Consider the following 21486-nt stretch of genomic DNA (forward strand, 5'->3'; position numbering starts at 1 on the left):
TCATTCTGCTGATCACCACCCTTTAGACCTGGCTATTCAGTCAGTTTTCAGTCCACCTCTCTGTATGCTTATCCAGCCCATGCATTTGGCATGGATTGAGCTTGTGAATGGGGCTATTATGGTGAGACTGTGTCAAAGGCATTACTGAAATCCAAGTGGTCAATATCTGCTCTTCCTATCTACCAGGCCAGTTGTTTAATCACAGAAGGTTATCAGGTTGATCAAGCATGACTTCCCCTTGGTGAAACTATGCTGACTAGTCCTGATAATTTGGTTGCTCTTTATGTGCCAGGAAATGGTTTCCAGGGTTAGCTGCTCTGTCACCTGCCTGAGGGTTGAAGTGAGGCTGAATGACCTGTAAATCCCTGGGTCCTCCTTGAAGATAATGTCAGGGCATTGAACCTGCAAAGGCTTATGCATGTGTTCCCATTTTTTTATTGTGTGTATTTCTTTTATGCTCAGTGGGGCATTCTTAATGTGGGTGTCAGGAGACATGTGGATGAAGTCTGATTTATAGGTTTATAATAACTCATTATGTTCAGCCTTGAGTTTAAAGCTGTGTAATCTTTGGATTTGTTCCATACCAAGCGCAATTGTGTGTTGGGTCAGAATTGAAAGTTCTACTTTGTTGTCTCTCAGTTATTATTTCAACTTCTTAGCATGTTTTGAGACAGGTAGACGTTATCCAGTGTCACTGAATTAGACCGATTTTACATCAGCTTTGGTGTTGGCGGTTTTGGGTTTTTTTTTAAATAAAGCCAAATAATTGTGTTACAACTTTATTTTCCAGGTAAGAAATGATGAAGGAAAGGTGATTCGCTTTCACTGTAAACTTTGTGAATGCAGTTTTAACGATCCCAATGCCAAGGAGATGCATTTGAAAGGACGGCGGCACAGACTTCAGTATAAGGTTAGTGGAAATGCTAAAGCTTCTATCTGAAACTCCACCAGATCTCCACTGACTGATTACCCATTCATATGCACATCACATTTAAAGGCTAAAGTAGGTACACTGAATAAACAGCATATGAAAAAAGGTTGAGAAATGTATTTGTATAATCCTTAAAGAAGTAATGCAGAGTGCAAAACTGTATTTTGACTTGTTTTTTTTAAGCATGTTGAATATTGCTTTCAGGCAACCTTTGCAAAGTGGAAATATGGTACAACCTGTGCAAGCAACAGTGTGTTCATTATGTTGTTTACATTAAATTTGAAATAGTGTAAAATAGTGGTGCTCCATGCTTTTAGCAAGATAAACCATATAAACCCTTTTTGGAGACATTTGAGAAATAAATTTGTCATGAATGGAGAGATACCTCTACTGATACGGTGTGAATATTGATTATTATAAGAATCTATATTGGAAGAAAATACTGTGATCACAGGAGATGCAGTGGACCTGCCCAACAATGAAAGGAATGAAAGAAGAGGAAACATTGGTAGAATATTTTATTCAGTAATTAATGATTATGCCCCCTGTATGAGGGACTGTTCAGGAACAGTGCATTAGGAAGCACACTGTGGTTAATAACAGGTTTTTTTCAGGCTATAGAGTAGTCATCCTGCTGCAGAATGAACAGTGAGTTACTATTTCATGTAACAATTTAACCTTAAATTGCTTTATTCTCATATAAGTGAAGAGGGGATTAATGCTATTTGTAATGTGCTAATGTTTCTTTCCTTTAAAACACTGGACACAGATTTTTCTTCAAAAACTGCATTTTATTCCCCTTAATTGTATTATGGATAGTAGTGTGTGTTAGACATGTCAGAAGGACTCATCTTGAGATGAGTTAAACAGTATTTCTTCTTTTTTTCTGATCTAGAAAAAAGTAAACCCAGACTTACAAGTAGAAGTAAAGCCCAGTATTCGAGCAAGAAAAATTCAAGAAGAGAAGATGAGGAAGCAGATGCAGAAAGAAGAATACTGGAGAAGGCGAGAAGAGGAAGAGCGCTGGAGGATGGAAATGAGGTAGTGCATTCTGTTTTGTCAGTGAATGAGACAAAGCTGCAGCCAGATCTTGTAAAACTAACTGCTTGTAACTTGTAGTTACTTACTTGGAATATTTGTTTTGGGAACGATCTACTTTTCATTTTTTAAATCCAGTTGCTATTATCCCTCTGGGATTTTTGTTAGGATTCAATCCATCTGAGAAATGCAGATTAGGTAGAATTATTTTGGGATAGGTTCAGACCCACTTTCTTAACCGTTCATTTTTAGTTACTCTCAGGAGTTGCTGCAGGTGAAGGAGCTTGACACAATTACAATGTAGTCAATTCAAAATTTATTACTAGAATGAGTTAAATTAAAGGTTGAATTTTAGGGGCACTCAATGTTTGACTAATTTAAAGATGTACAGGTAATGCAGTAAAATACATATGATGATTAGAACAGCAATTTAATTACAGAGTCAAACATTACAAGATTCACCTTAACTTACTATAAAGTATCATAAGTCAAAGTTTATATATATAAAAGCATAAAATGTACAGGAACACATAGACAGGAATATTTGGGCACAGTGATATATGTCACCCACACTTGTAAAGGAAGATGTGTATATTTAAACATACCGATAGGGATGTGGATGAAAGAATTTAGTCTACAGTTACAATTTCCCTTTTCAAGCTTAGAGCAAATCCTGTGCATTCGCATTCCTTGGTGTGCGATAATTGAGACTCAAGAAGGCTGACTTTGCCCTGGCCATCTGTCATCAGTCCCTGAGGACTTTATGCCTAAGAGGGGTCCCAGCTCAGGGGCCATGCTGGTCACAGCTCACTGCAGTCCAGGAAAACTCAAAGGGTCTCATGTAGAATCACTTTTATAAGATATGAGATAAATTACTTTTGTCAGGTACTTTTCCACTTCAGCCCAGCTTAGATAGCAAAACATTTGGGTACTTCCCAAACATTACACAGAATTTTTCTGGCATTACCCCCTTTTGGGCCATGACCCAGGTACAGGTGTATCAGGCTGTCCAGAGGTGATCGATTATTACTTTTGTTCCCAAACAATAGGGGATCAAGAGCGTCATGGTCCAAGTACAAATGTACCAGGCAGTTACAGTTCCCAAGCAAAACTAGAGACAGACATGTTAAGGGGGTGTCTTAACACTCTGCTCTGTTGCCCTGGCAAGTGGCTGGGAAAAGGCAAGGGGGGAAAATTGCAGCAAATACCAAGCAGCTCAGTGGGGGAGGTTGCACCACTCCAGAGGTTCACTGGTATTTGCTTGTGACTACTAGAAATGAGTTAGTGAGGACATAGAACAATTAATTTAGATGTGATTCAATGAAATGTAATCATGCTGAATAGATTGATGTAGATGTAGCTTAAGAGACAATTAATATAACTTTAATATAAGAATTCTCATGGTTTTAAGAATAGATTAGTTTTGGATTTTAGCAGAATATGGCTGTAACCACGTGAGCTGTTTCGTGAAAGCAGCTACAAAACTCAGCCATAACAGTGCCTTGAAGCTAAGAAAGTGAAGATAGGGGAATCATAAATAATGAGACTAATGAACAATTAAGAGATAGAGTATATCTTGTTTTCAGCAAAAAGGGGTTCCTAATTAGTTTGTGCAGGAATGTGTTTTTGAGCTCAGGTAACTATGGAGAAGAAACGTAAAGAGCATGCGCTGAGAGAGAGGAAGACATCCAGCCTTCATCCCTGAAGACCACCAGAAGACCCCCTGAGTGTCACCGAGCATGCTCTGTCTGGGAGGAATTAATATAAATGATGACTTAGAAATAATTTGCATAAGCCTGCCTTTTCTTAGGAGTTATAATGAATATGTATAGTTAATCTGTATAAATATGAGGAATTTGGCTTTAATTGGGACACACATTTGGAAGAGCAATCGATCCCCTGTGTGCCCCGTGCTGCAGGAAAGGACCCCTGCTTCATAGTCACCAAGGCTGTAGAGTTTCTGTTCCGGCTTTACAAGGCATCAGTGTGGTGACCCAGATGGGTCATGTTTGCAAGTGTTAAGTTCAATATAAAGAATATACTTCAATTGATGCACTTCAGGCGATATGAAGAGGACATGTACTGGAGGAGAATGGAGGAAGAACAGCATCACTGGGATGACCGCCGCAGAATACCTGATGGAGGATATCCTCATGGTCCTCCAGGACCTCTGGGCCTGCTGGGAGTTAGACCAGGAATGCCTCCTCAGCCCCAAGGACCAGCTGTGAGTTTAACTTGAGGGGAAAAACAATTGTGCTTACCAGGTGGCACAGTTAAGAACTATAAATTACTCAGAGCTACTTCAGTTCTTGCAAGTGTTTCTTAATAAAGGATTTGGAAAAGTGAAAAAGAAATGAAATGCTAATGAGGTTGTGTAGGTGGACCTGTCTTCCAAAATAAGTCCACTGAAATGACAGGATGCTTGAAAGATAAATAATGCTTCTTGCATACAAATCACACTGGATTTGTGCACTGCTTTTTATTTTATTTAATTGCATTATATGCTATTTATCTAATTGTGGAAAAATACATAGGTTAAAAAGTGGTTGGATCATGAGTCCCAGAGGATAATGGGTAGTGATGGGTCATACTCTACCTGGAGGTCAGTAGAGTGCAGTACCACATTGGTTTATCCTGAGGTTTGTCTCATTAGTGCCTCATCAATGATCTGAAAGGTGGTGGAGGGAGTGCACCGTCATAAAGTATTTGCAGCTGGCATGAGTGAATTAGTTTGGCATGTGGAGAACAGATGGTACCTTTGAGAGCAGGGCTGGCATCTGAGGGACTTGGGCAGACTGAAGGAATGGACCAACAGGAACCTTGTGGAATTCTGCAAGGACAAATGCGTAATGCTCTGCTTGGGAAGGAATAACCCTTTGCACTGACACAGGCTGGCTGGCAGCCCTGCTGAAAGGGATCTGGGTGTCTTGGCAGAGAGCAAGCTGAACATGAGTCAACAATGTGCCCTGGTAGCTACAAAGGTCAACAGTATCCTGGGTTATATTAACAGCAGCATAATCAGTAGATGAATGGGCTACCAGGATGGGCAGGTGTCTGGCCAGTGAGGAGAGACTGAGGGATCTGGGCTTTACTGGGACATAATAGCCGCCTAATACCTGTGTATGATAAAGACAATGGAGCCCTGCTCTTTACAGTCGTGAGAGGGTGAGATACAAGCAGCTTTAGCTGAGACAGAAGATGTTCTGATTGAATACAGGAAATAAATTATTTTCACACAGATGTTGTGAAGCCTTTATATTCTGTGGTTTTCAAGTACCAACTGGGTAGAACCCTGAGTGCCATCAGATAATGGCCTTAGCGCTGACCATTGTTTGCACAGGTGGTTGGACTAGAGGACATCCTGAGATCCCTTCCTAATTGAATTCTGCCATTCTGAAGGAGGGAAGGTTTAGATTAGATATTAGGGGGAAGTTTTTTACAGAGAGAGTGGTGAGGGGCTGGGACAGGCTGCCCAGAGAGGTGGCGGATGCCCTATCCCTGGAGGTGTTCAAGGCCAGGTTGGATGGGGCCCTGGGCAACCTTGTGTAGATTCAGGCCTGGAGGTTGGTGTCCCTGCCTGTGGCAGGGGGGTTGGAACTCTGTGATCCTTGGGGTCCCTTCCAACCCAGACCATTCTGTGACTCTGTGAAAGCAGTCATGGATACTTTATTTTGCAGCAATATGCAGGTATTTCCCAGTTGATAGAAAGAGATCAGATATTTATGTTTGGCAGATAGCTTTGACCCTTGAATTTCATTATTGAATTTTTATATATTTAATGTTTTTTCAGGCATGATTGATTGTGACCAGTTTAAGTTGTTACGGTCACTTCAGTTTACATTTTGCTACACTTTTGTGATTTAAGGTTTGAATATTCTGTTGTTTAACTACATGTTTGGGCTTTGGTCACTGTACCCAGATTTCAGAAATACACTTTTTCACCTGTTTAGCCTCTACGTCGCCCTGACTCCTCTGATGACCGCTATGTGATGACCAAACATGCTGCTATATACCCAACAGAGGAAGAACTCCAAGCAGTACAAAAAATTGTTTCTATCACTGAGCGTGCTTTGAAACTTGTTTCTGACAACATGACTGATCATGAAAAAAGCAAGAACAAAGAGGGGGATGACAAAAAAGATGGCAGTAAAGACAGGTATTTTTTATGATGTTTTAAGTATTTCATCATTTGTTGCTGAGCTTTTCCTTACACTTAGCAGTGCTTCCAGACATTCTCTTCTCTTTGGGTTTTAATATGGTATATGTCCCTATAGCCTCAAAAGTATCCCGTGTACTATTTTATTTCACTTTTCTATCTTCAGGATTGGTTTTAAGGTTTTGATATTATTTTAAATGTGACTTGTAATTCACAGAGCTCTGAAAGGAGTTTTACGAGTAGGCGTTTTGGCTAAAGGTTTGCTGCTCCGTGGAGACCGAAATGTCAATCTTGTTTTGTTGTGTGCTGAGAAGCCTTCAAAGACATTGCTCAGCCGTATTGCTGAAAGTCTTCCCAAACAACTTGCAGTAAGTAGAATTTATATTTCTTGATTTGAATTTTTCTAAAAATACTGTAAAAATCTGTCCCGAAGTCAGAGCCACATCTCACAGGTCAGGTTCAGTTTCTTTCCACTTTCTGAGCATTTCTATCTGAATTCAGGGACTGTGCTGCATGTTTTAGTTTCTGCATATTGTATCCATACGAGTGTCTAGGTGTTAATGATGTAGTATCAGTCATTATTTAATAGATTTCATTTAATTGGCAAATAAAAATGAACAAAAGAAAGACTATTATGTAGTTACCAGCAGTGACAGAGATCATTTGTGCAGTGTTAAAGGAAGCTTGCTGCTTGAAGGTCAAAATTCTCTCTTAATGCCAGTCTGTGTATACTTACATCTTGTTCCCAGTTTGTATGTGTCAGTGCTTTGTAGTTCCACAGTTAGATAAACTAAACCTTGTGTGGTATAGGATTTTTTAATTTGGTCCTTTTAAAAAAGGAAAAAGAAACAAACAAGTACATGCAGTCCTAGGCTATTCAGCAGAATTAATATAAACCATTTGCTGAATTTCCACAAGAAACGAAGGCACAGGATGAAGTGTCTGCTCTCAGATGAACAGAGGCTGTCTGCTGTCATTATAGAATGCTTGTCACCGCATTAGTATTTCATTGCTATCTGGTAAAGTTTGACAGAATCAGTGGCAAGGTAGAAGCTTTAGCAGTATCAGATTAATTAGAAAATAATCTTGAGTTTGCTCTTGTTTGAAGTGAATGAACAGAAGAAGATTTAAAAACTGCACAACTTGGTCTGGCTTTGTCGAGAACTTGCTTGTCCTTCTAGTTTGTGGAAGAAGGTGACAGAGGTGCCTTACAACTTCCTTTTGGGGGTGTTTAGAATTACTCAGAAACAATCCAGATTAACCATCTTGTTAGTTACTCTTAACGTTTTTTCCCTGGTGTTTATCTTGCCTTTTCTTAACATGTTGTGACTGCCAAGTATAGAATGTACCTAGCAGTGTCCATCCTGTAACTATGAGCTTGAACATCCACTGCATCTTTGTGCTTTTTAAAGGCTTCTGTATTCCAAGGGGAAGAACATCCAACTCATATTTTAAGTGGCATTAAGGCTTTTCTTTATCTCAGACAGTATCGAGGTTATTGTTACTTACTGGTATATGAATTTCTTTTCTGGGTAGTTACTTTGCTGTCACATGCTTGGTGACTGCCGTCTGTTTTCATTAATGGTTTGGAAACACTATGCAACTCCATAGATAAATCTTAACTGTATATACTGTGGTTTCTTTGAAGACAGAGGTATCTGCTTTATATTGTACCGTGTTTCTCTTTTCCTGTTAAAAGGACTCTGTTGAAATCCATTTTCTCCCCCATGCTGTTGTTTGACACATGCTAATGGAAATTTCTGTTTCTCGATATTTAGGTTATAAGTCCCGAGAAATACGATATCAAGTGTGCGGTCCCAGAAGCAGCAATAATATTAAATTCATGTGTGGAACCCAAAATGCAAGTTACTATCACACTGACATCTCCAGTCATTCGGGAGGAGAACATGAGGGATGGAGGTTGGGAAGTTGTTAAAGATGTTACTCCTTTCTCAGATGGTTTTTTTTTTTATGTTTATCTATTCTGCTTAAGATGGCATTAAGGTCCTGGAAGGCAACATGCTGGCACATGTATTTGATCAAAACCTTGTGTTTCAACAACCAGTCTTGGTAGAGAACAGTTGGTTAAAATAAATGCTTATATGATGCGTTCATTGAATTTTTGAAATTTCTAACTTGATGTCCAACCTCAGCTTTCTGGAAAAGGTACACAGTTGACTGTTTTTTCCCCCTGTCTTTTAAAATTATGTCGAAAACTAACTGTTTTATAGCAAGTGGCTATAAACTGGGTTTCTAGAGCAGTCTTGCCCTAAGAGAAAGATTGTATGGTATTAGAAAATCAAATCATAGGTTTTTGGGTTTCAACTGGATCAGTATTACCATCACTTACACATTCCAAATAGCCGTGCCACTTAAAATGCACTTTTATAATACTTTTGATGGTAACAGTAACTTTAAAACAGTAACATTAAAAGACAATGCGATTTTTTCCAGCTCTCTGAGGTTGCTTTTTGGTCTGGAGTGCGTTTTGAGTATATTTAGGCTCCTGGTATTGCGATCAGTCTTCTATCCAACTGGCAAACCCAGACTAGTACATTAAGAAATGGCTTTGTCATTGAGCTGAAGCAGAAGGTGGAGCTTGTAAATCAATTTGTATTTCTGAAGTCCACAGTTTCTCTGGTGCCAGCAGTGTTGCTTTAGGGTCTGTTCTGTAACACTTTCAGAGCTCCAAAAGCTTTTAAGCCAACAAGCATGATTAATGTCTGCAGTACATTGGTTATTTTGTTTACGGGTCAGATAAAATAAACTTTTGTTTCCTTTTAATCCTGTATTTTCGTAGTTGAAAGAGATCATGGCATACAGGGTTTTGGTGTTTGACAGTGAACCTACAAATAGGAGATCTGAGGCTTGCCTAACACTTCTCATACACAGGTTGAGAAAAACTGTATGTGTGTATGTATACATGTGCTTGTGTATATACGTATCTATATAAGCCACAGAGGTTTTCTATTTCATCTCATCATTACATGTCCTCTAAAATACTTGAGGTTTTACTACTACATTAGTAAATGTTCTGTAGCTGTGACTAGTGCATTGCAAGCAAGCTGTGTTAACAAAGTCATCCTATGTAATCAGAAAATAAAAATTCAGGATGCATTCCCAAGTTTGGATGACTTATGAAGAGTCTTTAAGAGTGCTTTGTACATGATTTTTAAGCTCTGCATATTATTCCTAGCTATAAGGGCTTTGTACAAGTACTGTCACACCCAATCAATTCTTCTTTTTTTTTTTAATCTAAGTGCAACATTACTCTTGTTTGGTCTGTGCTGAATCAGACTTCACATATTCTTTAAGTTCATAAAGAATACTGTAGCTTAACAGATTTGATTATTAAATTAGATTAACCATTAAATGAAGTTAACCTTAAACACCATGTTTATTCTGTAACATACTGTGCAAAAAATGCAGTATTGATTCCTGCCACAAAACTCAATTGCAATTAACTAATTTCTGGCCTAAAATTCTATGATGTGGACTAAAAATAAAGTTACTGCCATCAATCCCTTAATTTATGCCACCTGAAGGAAACAAACCTATATTTTTGTCTGACCCACACTTGAGTTAAAATGATCATTGTGAGTTTATTCACTGCTGAACGCAGTACTGCCTTTAGGCAAGCAAAATCAAGTTAGATTTCTCCTCAAGACACTGAGCAGTGTAAAATGGATGTGCAGAAAAGTTCACTTTTGAAACTAGAGCAAATAGAAGACAGAATTGCAAATTCTTGCAGCAAAGAAGGCCTTATTCTGAAGACTGCTGCTTATTTGCTGCAGAGTAACAGTATGTGTTTGTGTTCTTTCTTACTGCAGCTTCTCATGCTCTGTGTCTTATGATGGTTTTAAAGTTTCCATTTTTTTTTAGCCGGCTTGGGGAGCTAGTTCAGGTGATAAGGAAGGCTTTACCGGAAGAACCAGTTTGAGTAATGACGAGACTGAGTCTTGCACGTGGAGTAGAATCATGTTTGATGTGTAATAATCCCATTACATGATTAAAGGCTGAAACAAAACCAAAAAAAGAATACAGTGAATGAAAATTGTTAAGCGCATGGCTACTGTTCCTTACAGTGTTGTGCGTTTGACAGTTGGCCCAATCCGATACACCCGAAGTGCTCTAACCCCTGCTGCGGAACCTCTCCTCCAGCAAGCAAACTGTACCTACCTGTGAACGCAGATCTGTGTGCGCGTGTGTCTGTTTTATCCTTAGCTAACAGCCCCGGTGCAAAGCCTTCTAGCAGAGAGACTTGATTCCTGTCAGGGGTTGCTGCCAAGACATCGGAAGGATTTTTGACCAAGGTTTTCTAAAGCTCAGTGTCACACCTGCCATGCTTTACAAAGGAGGGGGTTTGGATGCATAGTCCTAGCATCTGCTGTTACTTTGTGTTGTTCTTTTTTCCTTTTCGTCTTTGTCTCTCTCCTAGAATTAAGCAGTGTTCACACTAGTCTTGAAATAGTTGACTGGGTAAAACGTATTTCCCATAATAAAACTTACTGAAATTTGTATACCTGTTAACTTTTAATGAAGAGGTAGTGTGGACACAGCATGTCTAACTGAAGATTAACCCCTTATGTTTAGTCCAGTAATAAATTCAGTTACATAGGGTAAGAATTCGTGTTCGTGTTTTGTAAATTAATTCCTTTTTTTTTGTCATAGCTTAAGAGGATGGCAGGTTAGGCATCTGAATTTAGTTAAATAGTCTTTAAGGGGTTAATCCTAAAATGTGAAACAGGTGCAAAAATCCACAGATTAAATATTACAAGAGTTCCCTTAATACCGTTTTTCAATATACTCTCAGTGCAATAGGTGCCTTGGCAACTTCGGACTTTCAGAGTCTTTTTCAAGGGTGTTCATATAGTATCTATTAGTAGCACATTTTAGATCAACATTTCTAGCACTAAGATCCTCTTCTGTGCACTTACACTCTGATTCTTTTCAGTAAACTTACTTTCTAAATTGAAGGTTTTCAGAGCTAGAATTAATTGGTGTTTCAAATTATGTAATGAATTGTGTTGAAATTTTGCACAGTGACACCTATTTGCGTGTCAGTTTTACAAGAGTATAAATAACTAACTGGTGAGGTGACTAGGCCCAAAACCCCCATGTTTTTATTTTCAATTTCTCAGGCTTACTTGGGCACTTGTTTCCCTGCTGTGCTTTTTCTCTAAATGTACTCCTTGTCTCATATCCAGGCTGTAGTCATGTCAACAGTTGTGATGCCAGTTACCTGGCACCTCCCTTGTATAGATTTGGTTCGGGGTCTTGGGGGGTTTTGTTTTAAAGGAAATACAGCTGTAAATGTCTTCATTTACTCTGTAAATACCTTGTTAGTGAAGTTTTTCATCTTTCTGCTTTAACATACAGTCCATAATTTACTGTTCCCTCAGTAAGTTTGCAGATGACAAAGGAGGAAGTGTTGATCTGCCTGAGGGTAGGGAGGCTCTTCAAGAGACCTAAACAAGCTGGACCAATGAGCTGAGATCAGTGGGATGAGGTTTAACAAGGCCAAGTGTAGAGTGCTGCACATGGGACATAACAACCCCATGCAGCACTACAGGCTTGGGGGAGGTTGGCTGGAGAGCTGTCAGGCAGAGAAGGACCTGGAGGTGTTGGTTGACTGCAGGCTGAACATGAGCCAGCAGTGTGCCAACGCAGCCAAAAAGGCCAATGACATCTTGGCTTGTATCAAAAACAGTGTGGCCAGTAGGTCTAGGGAGGTGATTGTGCCCCTGTACTCGGCATTGATGAGGCTGTACCTTGAGTACTGTGTCCAGTTCTGGGCTCCTCACCATAAGAAGGACATTGAGGTCCTGGAGTGAGTCCAGAGAAGGGCAACCAGGCTGGTGAAGGGGCTGGAGGGCAAATCATATGAGGAGCAGCTGAGGGAGCTGGGGCTGTTTAGCCTGGAGACGAGGAGGCTGAGGGGAGACCTTATCACCACCTACAAGTACCTGAAGGGAGGTTGTAGAGAGGTGGGCGATGGTCTCTTCAGGCAGGTGACAGGAGACAGGAAAAGGGGAAATGGCACAGAACTGCCCCAGGGCAGGGTCAGATCAGATGTTAGGAAAAGATTTTTCACTGAAAGAGCTGTCAGGACCTGGAATAGGCTGCCCAGGGAGGGGGCTGAGTCACCTTCCCTGGATGAGTTTAAAAAAAGGGCAGATGAGGTAGCGTTGTGGTTTTACCCCTAAACAGAAGAACACTAAGCTGTTCTTCTCAGCTTCATTCTTATTTTTAAATTCCTTTTAACCTTGTGCAGAGCAATGGGACTATCCCGTAAAAAAATCTGAATGTAGTACTTCAGATTAAATTTAATTATTATATTGTGAAGTTGCACTACCATGTTCATTCATGGCATTTTAGCTGCCTGTATAGCAAAGTATCCTACTGTTTATTTTACGTTTCTGTTAAATGGGTGATTTCAGAGCTGTCTTTCTGCAGCATCCTTAAAAGCTTGTCTTTGCAGGCATGTTTCATGAGTCTCAATATATTACATATTATAAATTTGTATCTTGCTGGTGTAAACTAAATTGATCCAAACAGCCAGCTCCTGTGAAGTAAGTGCCATTGAGTGAGGGCTTTTTGTTTCTTCCTACCTGCTGTATCACCCGTTATGCAACCAGTATAATTTGTTATTAGTCGCAGGAGCCATTTTCATGAGTGAAACAAAGAACTTTTAAAGCTGATTCACAGCATTGTATCTGTATGATTTTCAAGTAACCAAAGGGTACCATTTCATATTGTTCAGTGGTTCCAGTTTCATTGCTTAAACTGCTTCCAAAAAGGGCCTGTGGTCTCTTCCTTCTTGGTAACAAACCTAACAGTTTGGAAATTATATCTTTTTCTGAACATTTAAATGTGTAGGAGTAAACTCCTACTGTATAGTAGTTGGACTTGATGATCCTTGATGGTCTCTTCCAACTCAGAATATTCTATGATACTAGATTTATCTTTCAGACATTCTGCTTTGTTTTTTAAAGTATTCCTTGCTTTTATTTTTCCTGTGGAATCTGACGTACACCAGTGCCTTTTCAGACCACTCCTTGAATCCTAAATGATACTGGAGCACAGATATAGGCTGAGGAATTTTGTTTACATGAGTAAGAGAAGAGGGTACTAGAAAATAATGGAACTCTGTAATATTGAAGAACATTTCACATTCCTTTGGTCAGGTTTTTAAAGGAAAATAATTCCAAGTTTAACATGAGAGACAGATAACATCATTACTAAACGTTTAGTGGTTTTAAGATCTGTTATACTTATTTTTTCTTAGGTCCCAAATAACAAGTGACCGTTAAATTTTACAAGAAACTGAGTTTGAATGTTTCTACTTGGTTAAAGTGGATTTTTGTGTTCCTTCTGTCTTGTGTTCTCTGTGCTGGTGCACTGTGTCCAACCATCCTTCCTTCAGTATTTAATTTTAGGGGATATGTGTTTTTCCAGTGTTAGCTTAAATAAAGAAGTACTACGCATTGCATAATCCACAATGCATTTGAAAACAACCTCAGAGCTAAAGTGCAGTATGCTCTTGGTCTTCATACTGGGTCGATGCCCTAATCCGAACTGAACAACTTTTATTGGACATCTACATTTGTTGCTCAAGGGTTTAAACTTTTTAAATGGCATGTGTGACATTGAAGCTACTTTCAGGAAGTGTCTTGCTTACCTGGTCAAACACCCATTCCTCACTGCATTTTGCCAATTCAATCCATTTTAGATGTAACCTCGGGTATGGTGAAAGACCCACCGGACGTCTTGGACAGGCAAAAATGCCTTGACGCTCTGGCTGCTCTACGCCACGCTAAGTGGTTCCAGGTTCGGAACATCATTTTACTTTCTTCTTGTAGCCTTATGAGAGATTAGTTCAGTTGCAATATAAATGTTTTAACTGTGTGGAAACACTCAGCGTTGTTCATGCTAATAATACTTAATATTTTTCTGGTCCCTAAATTTAAATGTAGAAGGTTGAGTTATAGAGGAACTGCTTTATGCAGTTGTTGCTCATTTGACATCATTTTTTTTTCTGGTCATTGAGAAGGCGATGTTGAAAGCTTGACTCGCTTGGGGTGATCATCTGTTGTATATTTGTTAAATATTCCATAAGGCTGCAGAGTAACTTTGCTTTAAATAATGGAATATGTGTTTAAAGCTTTGTGTTTAGATTTAAGACTTTTTTTTTTCCTATTTCTTTAAGTGCATTAAGTGTAGGGAATGAAAGGTGAGAAGCAACTGTTTGGTTTAGTGACTTTGCATTCTGGCAAAGGCACAATAAAGAAACCAAACAGATTCCCTTGACCTTTCAGTCTCTATACCTATTTCTTAGATCTTTACTTTATCCTTTTTATTTCTAATATAGAAAGATACTGTATTTATTGTTACAAGTGAACACAGGTCAAAGTGTACAGGGGATCAAGAAATGTTATTCTTGTATAACCTGTGCACTTTGACTTCTACCACCTTAAATTACTAACCCTGTATAAAATACTGCTGTAAATGGCAGCTCATGGAATAAAGTTATAGAATGATTTGTTTCCATCTTGTATCTGAGCTTCCATTGAACAGTGGTGTTTTAGTCTTCAACAATTCCTAATTGCTGTAGGTGCTGGGATTAATTAATTTGATTTTGTATTGCTCTCAAGGCTAGAGCTAATGGTCTGCAGTCCTGTGTGATTATCATACGTATTCTTCGTGACCTTTGTCAGCGCGTTCCAACTTGGTCTGATTTTCCAAGCTGGGTGAGTAATGTGCTTTTGAATGAGTCTTTTTAGTACACATCCTACTGCAAGTAACACATAGGGAAGTGTTACTACAGTTTTTAGATGTGAACCCCTTCAAAGAGTGATGTAGGGTTTTGTTCAGGTTTCTGGGGTGTTTTTTCACAAGTAACCCAGATTCACTCTAAAAATTTATGGTTTGGAGGTTTTTGTCATTTGGAGCCAGATTTTTTTTTCCAAAATGAATATTCTTGTTATTTTGTATTCTTTGTGGGTAGCATTCTTATTCTAGATTCTAGCATTTTTTTTCCTTCACTCTGAAAGAGTGATTTTTTCAAACCACCTACTCTGAATTTCTTGGGAGTTTGCTGGAAGTTATTTAAAATGCTGTCAGCTGTACCCAGGTAGTTCTATGATAACAGAAGAGCTACTTGAGAGATAGTAATTCCTGTGATCATTAGTATGTCCCCTCTGCAAGATGAAGTACCACAGCAGTGCTTCAGTACAGCCTGTGGACGTGTCACCATTGGCATTTTAAGGAGCATCACTTAGGTCTCTAGGTTGTACCAGGTTACTTCTTTTAAATGTTGCAGCCAAATGTTCTTGGAGCATTCCTTTTGCATTGACTTACCTTAAATGATGCTCTACAGGAGTGAAACTTGTTCTCCAAATACTAACAGATGTTCCATCTGTCGACCAGACAGAGTTTGCCTGAAACAAAATGTCTGAAACATGTACAGTGTGGAATTAGACTCATCTCTGGCTGTTTTGTTTCACAGACAAAATCCTGTTGCACTGTGCTGCTTCCTTTTCAGTGTTGGCAGGAAGAGTGCTAATGTAGTCAAGACAGTTGGAACAGTTGGCCCTATGTCAGTGAGAAATGTTTTACAACTGTATTAAGCTTGCAGACAAATTTTATTAAATTACTTACCATATTCATTGCTTCTGGAAAAAACGTGGAGCAGTTGTTTCTGGGTTTTTTTAATATTTAATTTTTTAAAAAAAATCCAGTTCTGTGCTGTCTTTCACCAAAAGTACACTGTGTAAGTACAGCTGAAAAGCAGCTAACAGGTTTGTAAGTGCCCTTTTGATATCATTATGACACTGAGTGGCCAAAGGATAAACCCTGGCTTACTTTTAGAAAAGCATCCTTAGAACTACGGCAACACACACCAGACATATAGATGAAGAACAGGGAAGGTTGTTTCTTATTTCTCACATGATTTGGCACACACAGAAAGGAGAGGGAGGTGTGAAGCTGTGTGTCAGGCCCAGCTGTGCCTCAGTTCTCTCCAAAGGTGATTCCTGGTTTGCTCCTGGTACCTGACGCATTGTCGGTGGCCTGGATGATCATTGGCATCTGTGTGGTCTGTGGTTCTTCTGGCCCAATGGCAAAGTCTTACCAATAACAAGCACAGAATGAAAATGGTGGTTTTAAATACACAGCATGTCTTCCAGTCACAGGTAGAATTTCATAGATTGAAGTACATTTTTCTGGATACAGAACTTCCTCTAACTTGTACACTAGAATCACATTGCAAACCAAAGACACGCCAGAACTTTCCAAAGAGAACCTATATGGTGGTAAAAAAAGAAGATATCTGGAAGTCTAAAATGGACATTAGTGGCACCCTCTTTATATACCTAAGAATAAAAACTAAATTGGAATAATTTTGTCGAGTTCCGACAGGTTAGAAGGAACTATTACTTAAACTAGAATTTTTTCTAGTTTCTTCTGTTTTCAATTAAAAGTCCAGCCTTTTGTGCATCTAAACACCAGGACATCATAATTCCCATATTCCTAGGATTAAGTTGTAGGCTCCAGTGTATTGTGTAAGGATCCAAAAGACTTAGACTTGAATAATGCAAAAACATGGTCTGGTTTTTTTCTTTCATGCTGTTTTACCACATACTTGAAAACAACTAGATTAGTGTTGCAAAATGTTGAATGCCACAGTGGTAGTGTGAAAACATGATGCTCAGGAGTTGAAATTTGCCGTTAAATGGAGCTAAAATAGAAAGGTTTGGGCACCCTTAGTGATGGATTGTAACCAACACTGTAGTTACTTGCACGCATCAGAAAGGGCAGTCCTCCTTGAAAGCAAAAGACATCTGAAGAACTGTAAATTCAGTGGAGAGGAAGAGGACCAACAAACAACACCCTCTCCCCACTCAAAAAAGACCAAAAACCACAAGGCACTTGTTTGAGAATTCATCTTGCAAAAGAGGTGGTATTGAAACATCCATTTAATGGTGAAACCAAACTGAGGGAAGCTATTCTTTACTTTTGCAGATATCTTTTTGAGGGTTGGTTAGGGTTTTTTTTAAACAGTGTTTAATAAAAGTAAACAGTGGAAATATTCACAGAATAAACAATCTGAAATACAGCTCACCAGCCAAACTGATTGATTTTTCATTAATTTGAAATAATGTCTTGGTTTTAGAAAACCTGTTTATCATATTTTTTTACACTTGTTGTCTGAGTTAGTGCTAGCCATAAGAAAACTTGCTGAGAACTTCAGTTTTTCTAAACTGAAGAACTACTAACGTTTAACGTGTAAAGATCATGAAATTTGAGATGCTCTAAGTTTCTGTACTCTTGTAGAAAAAACGCAACTTCTCTGTATCATCCTGTTAATTCCATTAGATACACTGTGTGCTGCTGGTGGGACAGGTTCAGGTAACACACCATGTCTCATACTCTCAAAAAATGGCTGTACAAGTTGTTCATCTGCATATGTAGACTGCTACTGTATAGATTTCTACAAAGCTTTTGAACAACTTGTGATGAGAAGCAGCATATCAGTATCAGCACTCAGTGTTGCACCAGCTTTCTTTTTATTCATCTTTATAAAATAATCTTAATTTTTTTTCCATTATAGCTGCACATGTTCTGCGATGTGTAATTATCTTCAAAATTCTGAATTCACAACGTTCTGTATTGAACAGCAGTAGCAGCTTTTTTCTGGCTTTATCCATACTCTGAATTAACTGGATTTTCTTAATGTTGGCCTAGGCTATGGAGTTGCTTGTGGAAAAAGCAATTAGCAGCGCTACTGGACCACAGAGTCCTGGGGATGCCCTGAGAAGAGTTTTTGAGTGTATATCTTCAGGAATCATCCTTAAAGGCAAGTTGAATTTCATCACTGTTTGTATACTTATGCTTAACTAATGTAAAATCTGTAATCTTGGTTAAAATAAGGTATAGATGTGCTGCTAATTAGCGTAACCATTGTAGGTGGCCCTGGCCTTCTGGATCCTTGTGAGAAAGATCCATTTGATACACTTGCTGTAATGACCGATCAGCAACGAGAAGATATTACTTCAAGTGCACAGGTAAGGAAACATGTGTGAAGGAGTTTCTTTACGGTGGATGTGAATTTTCCTTTGTTAGAATATAGTTTGGTATTTCAGCTAGGCAATAGAAATGTCATGCTAGAGGATGTATAATAGTATTCATTTTTGCACTGAAAGTGTTTTTCTGAGAAGTGTGAGGCACACCCATCTATTTACAGCCTTAAAGATGCTCGCTCTGCAGCAGTATGTTATTAGATTTCAGGTTACACTGGCATATAATACTTTATTAATTCAATTTTTAGTATTTATTGGGTCCACTTGACAGTTCACACTTGTGGATTAAGAGGTTACTGCCCCTACCTCTTCATTTCATCCTTTTGCTACAGATAACTAGTGTGACTTGTGACAAGCCTTCACTGCTGCAGTGCAAGTCTGGCTGCTAAAACACACGTACATCATTTTCACCTGAGGTGATGTACTTTGTACAGACCCAGCAAATGGGACACGTTCTACTGTGTTGACTTAGTTGAGGGAAGAGGACATAACGAGAGCTAAGGATAGTATCACCCACTGCTAACGTTCTTCATTAGTTGCTTGGCAGAGTACTGAAAACTGACGATACTTTCTTAAAAACATTTCTACCCTTGTCCTAGTTTGCACTGAGACTCCTTGCATTCCGTCAAATACACAAGGTTTTGGGGATGGATCCGTTACCACAGATGAATCAGCGCTTCAACATCCATAACAACCGCAAGAGGAGAAGGGACAGTGATGGAGTCGATGGGTTTGAAGCAGAAGGGAAGAAAGACAAAAAGGATTACGATAACTTCTAAAGATGTTTGTCGTCAGTGCTGAGATCAAAGGTGATAAATAGTCCATTTGTTGCCTTGCATTTACTTCATTCATAATAATGTCTGTTCAGAACATCCAAAATCAACTGTGGAACTAGATTTGGAAGAGAACAGTGTAGCTCTTCTGTGAGATTCTGAAAATTTTAATAGATGCACAGTAGCAGACAAATTATGGATGGAAAGACTGCAATGGAAACTCTGTTGTCATAGGAAAAAATAGTTTTCCCTCATTGCAGTTTCTTTAAATGTGTTGCTAATTTCAGTAAATTCTCTTCTTTTTTTGGTCTTTTTTATTAACGAGTGCGTTGTCTTCTTACCTTGACTGTATTTATAGCAGCATTTGTGCTTCCGTTGCTATGTGTATTTTGGCTTTTTCTTTAGAAGGTTTTTGTTGTTTGCCTTTGACACTAGTTGTATACGTTACTTTGTGTTAGGTAGTATAAACTGTTACCCTCCCAATTAATATTTTACAGAACTTTTTTTCTTTTGTAAAGTGAGACTGCAGGATTATGTTTCTATCTAAATGTGAGGGGCTAACAACACATAACTATCCTGCCATTAGAGTGCTCAGAATTAAATGTTTTGCCAATCTTGTGGCATTTGTCTACTTAGTGTGATATAACAGTGTAATTAAGACAAATTTGTGTTAAATCTAATCAAGTTTGCTGTTAGTTGTGCATTAGCAGTATAAAAGCTAATATATACAGTATGGTCTTACAACAGTTTTAAAGCAGCTGCATAATTGATCAAAGTTTTGCATGATTTTGATTTTTTTTCTTAATAGAAGGGCTTTAAAACTTATCATGTTAGGTTAAATGCGTAGGTCTTTGTATGATTGGATTTGTGACATAGCAAGGCCAAAAAATAACTTTCTGACTTTCTTTTCTCAACATACAAGCAAAGGCAGGCGTTTCCCATTTAGGCAAACTTATTCATTCTTTTCAGGCAACTTTGTCGATATGATACTAATGCCTCTCAGCCCTTAAGATAAATGTTTGTCATATCAGTGCCTGTGAAGTTACAAGTTACCCCTTATAGCTATTCCTGTATAAACTTTCTGTGATTTTTTTTTTCAATAATTCAAATTTTAAAAGTGAAGTATTACCGAAAAAGTGAAGGTTATCAAAGAAAAAACCCAGAAAATTATTTGATGTGGCCATAGTGTATGCTTATGTCTCTTTCAAAAAAGCTAAATATAGCAGTGGTGTAAGTAAAGTTACATCATACTGTTAATGTATGCTCTGGTACACAAGTGTGATTTGTTGTCACAGCACTACAGTGGAATACACCAGTAAAAGCTAAAAGTTAATAAATTACTAAAACTCATTATACACTGGAAACAGAAGTTTCACTCATTCTGTCCAGTGTGTATTATGCTTTGTTGCAAACTCATAAAACACAGGTTAACATAGGCTAACATTCCGGTAACTACTTTATCGATGGCTGTAGGAGACTATCACACATTACAAAGATCATCTGTTCTTGCTGGTACCATTTATTAAAAATAAAAACACTTTTGTTCTATTTTGAGGTCGAATTTATCTTTGACCTTTTTAATAATTTGTGGAGTAAGGGGATATTTTCTGTTGGCAGCATCTTCTGCCAGCAGCATGGGCCTGTTGAATAAAAACACAATGTTGTAGAAAAATATAGGAACTCTAAAGACTTAAAGAAAATTAAAGAACTCTGGTTCTTCAACAATCAGAGTGCAATTTTTGAAGGAATGATTATTAGTGATTAATAAATAAAAGCTTGCTCATCATAGGAAAGATTTCCTAGTAATTTTAGCATCAGAAACGCAGAAAGCAGAAATGCTTTAAAAAAAGGTTACACTAGTTTCTGTTGTACAATCCTGACACATAGCGCCAAGCACGTGCTTGTTCCTAGCCTGTTCTTAAGGAAAGGCATCTTGCTGCCATGGTGTCTGATTAGCCATTAGTATTTATTGTGACAGCTACAGGTGCTATTCATGTAGCTAGTTCAAATCCATACCAAAGTTTCTTTCCTCATAAAGCAAATTTGTCTGTTCAGACATGTGACCCTAAAATTTAGGATTAAAAAGGTCAAAGATGTGTTTTAGATTTCCTGTATTTTTGTTCTACTGGCTTTTAACTCTTAACCATTTTCTGGATCTTTCGAAATATTATATACTTAAAGTGATTCCACATTAAAAATAAAGCTGTGACCATTATTTCTGCTGTGTGGTGAAGAGTGAATTTGCAGTTCGTTTTTGGTTTTCCTGCATGTTTGATCGGGCTGGCTTAGGTACCTTCTGACTCATCTGTACTCATAGAATCGTAGGACAGTCTCGGTTGGAAGGAACCCCAAGGATCACAGAGTTCCAGCCCCCCTGCCACAGGCAGGGACACCAACCTCGAGGCCTGGGTCTACACAAGGCTGCCCAGGGCCCCATCCAACCTGGCCCCGAATGCCTCCAGGGATGGGGCATCCACCACCTCTCTAGGCAGCCTGTACCAGCCCCTC

At 38.7% G+C, this 21486-nt stretch overlaps 1 protein-coding gene across 1 annotated transcript in view; it reads left to right on the plus strand.

Moving 5' to 3' along the window:
- The window catches only part of ZFR (zinc finger RNA binding protein), a gene marked incomplete at its 5' end in the record, with an annotated part of 44372 nt that extends 24766 nt beyond the window's left edge, over positions 1-19606 (plus strand). Inside the window, 11 exons of the mRNA XM_084278308.1 lie at positions 791-910; positions 1827-1972; positions 4031-4193; positions 5920-6125; positions 6343-6493; positions 7904-8045; positions 13858-13955; positions 14780-14875; positions 17871-17982; positions 18093-18190; positions 18805-19606. Of these exons, the coding sequence (XP_084134434.1) occupies positions 791-910; positions 1827-1972; positions 4031-4193; positions 5920-6125; positions 6343-6493; positions 7904-8045; positions 13858-13955; positions 14780-14875; positions 17871-17982; positions 18093-18190; positions 18805-18984 (1512 nt within the window). The 3' untranslated portion in view covers positions 18985-19606. The remainder of the gene's footprint in view (positions 1-790; positions 911-1826; positions 1973-4030; positions 4194-5919; positions 6126-6342; positions 6494-7903; positions 8046-13857; positions 13956-14779; positions 14876-17870; positions 17983-18092; positions 18191-18804) is intronic.
- Positions 19607-21486: the final 1880 nt, after the last annotated feature.

Source organism: Gallinula chloropus (genome assembly GCF_964237585.1).
Source record: "Gallinula chloropus genome assembly, chromosome: Z".
Classification (NCBI taxonomy): Eukaryota; Metazoa; Chordata; class Aves; order Gruiformes; family Rallidae; genus Gallinula; species Gallinula chloropus.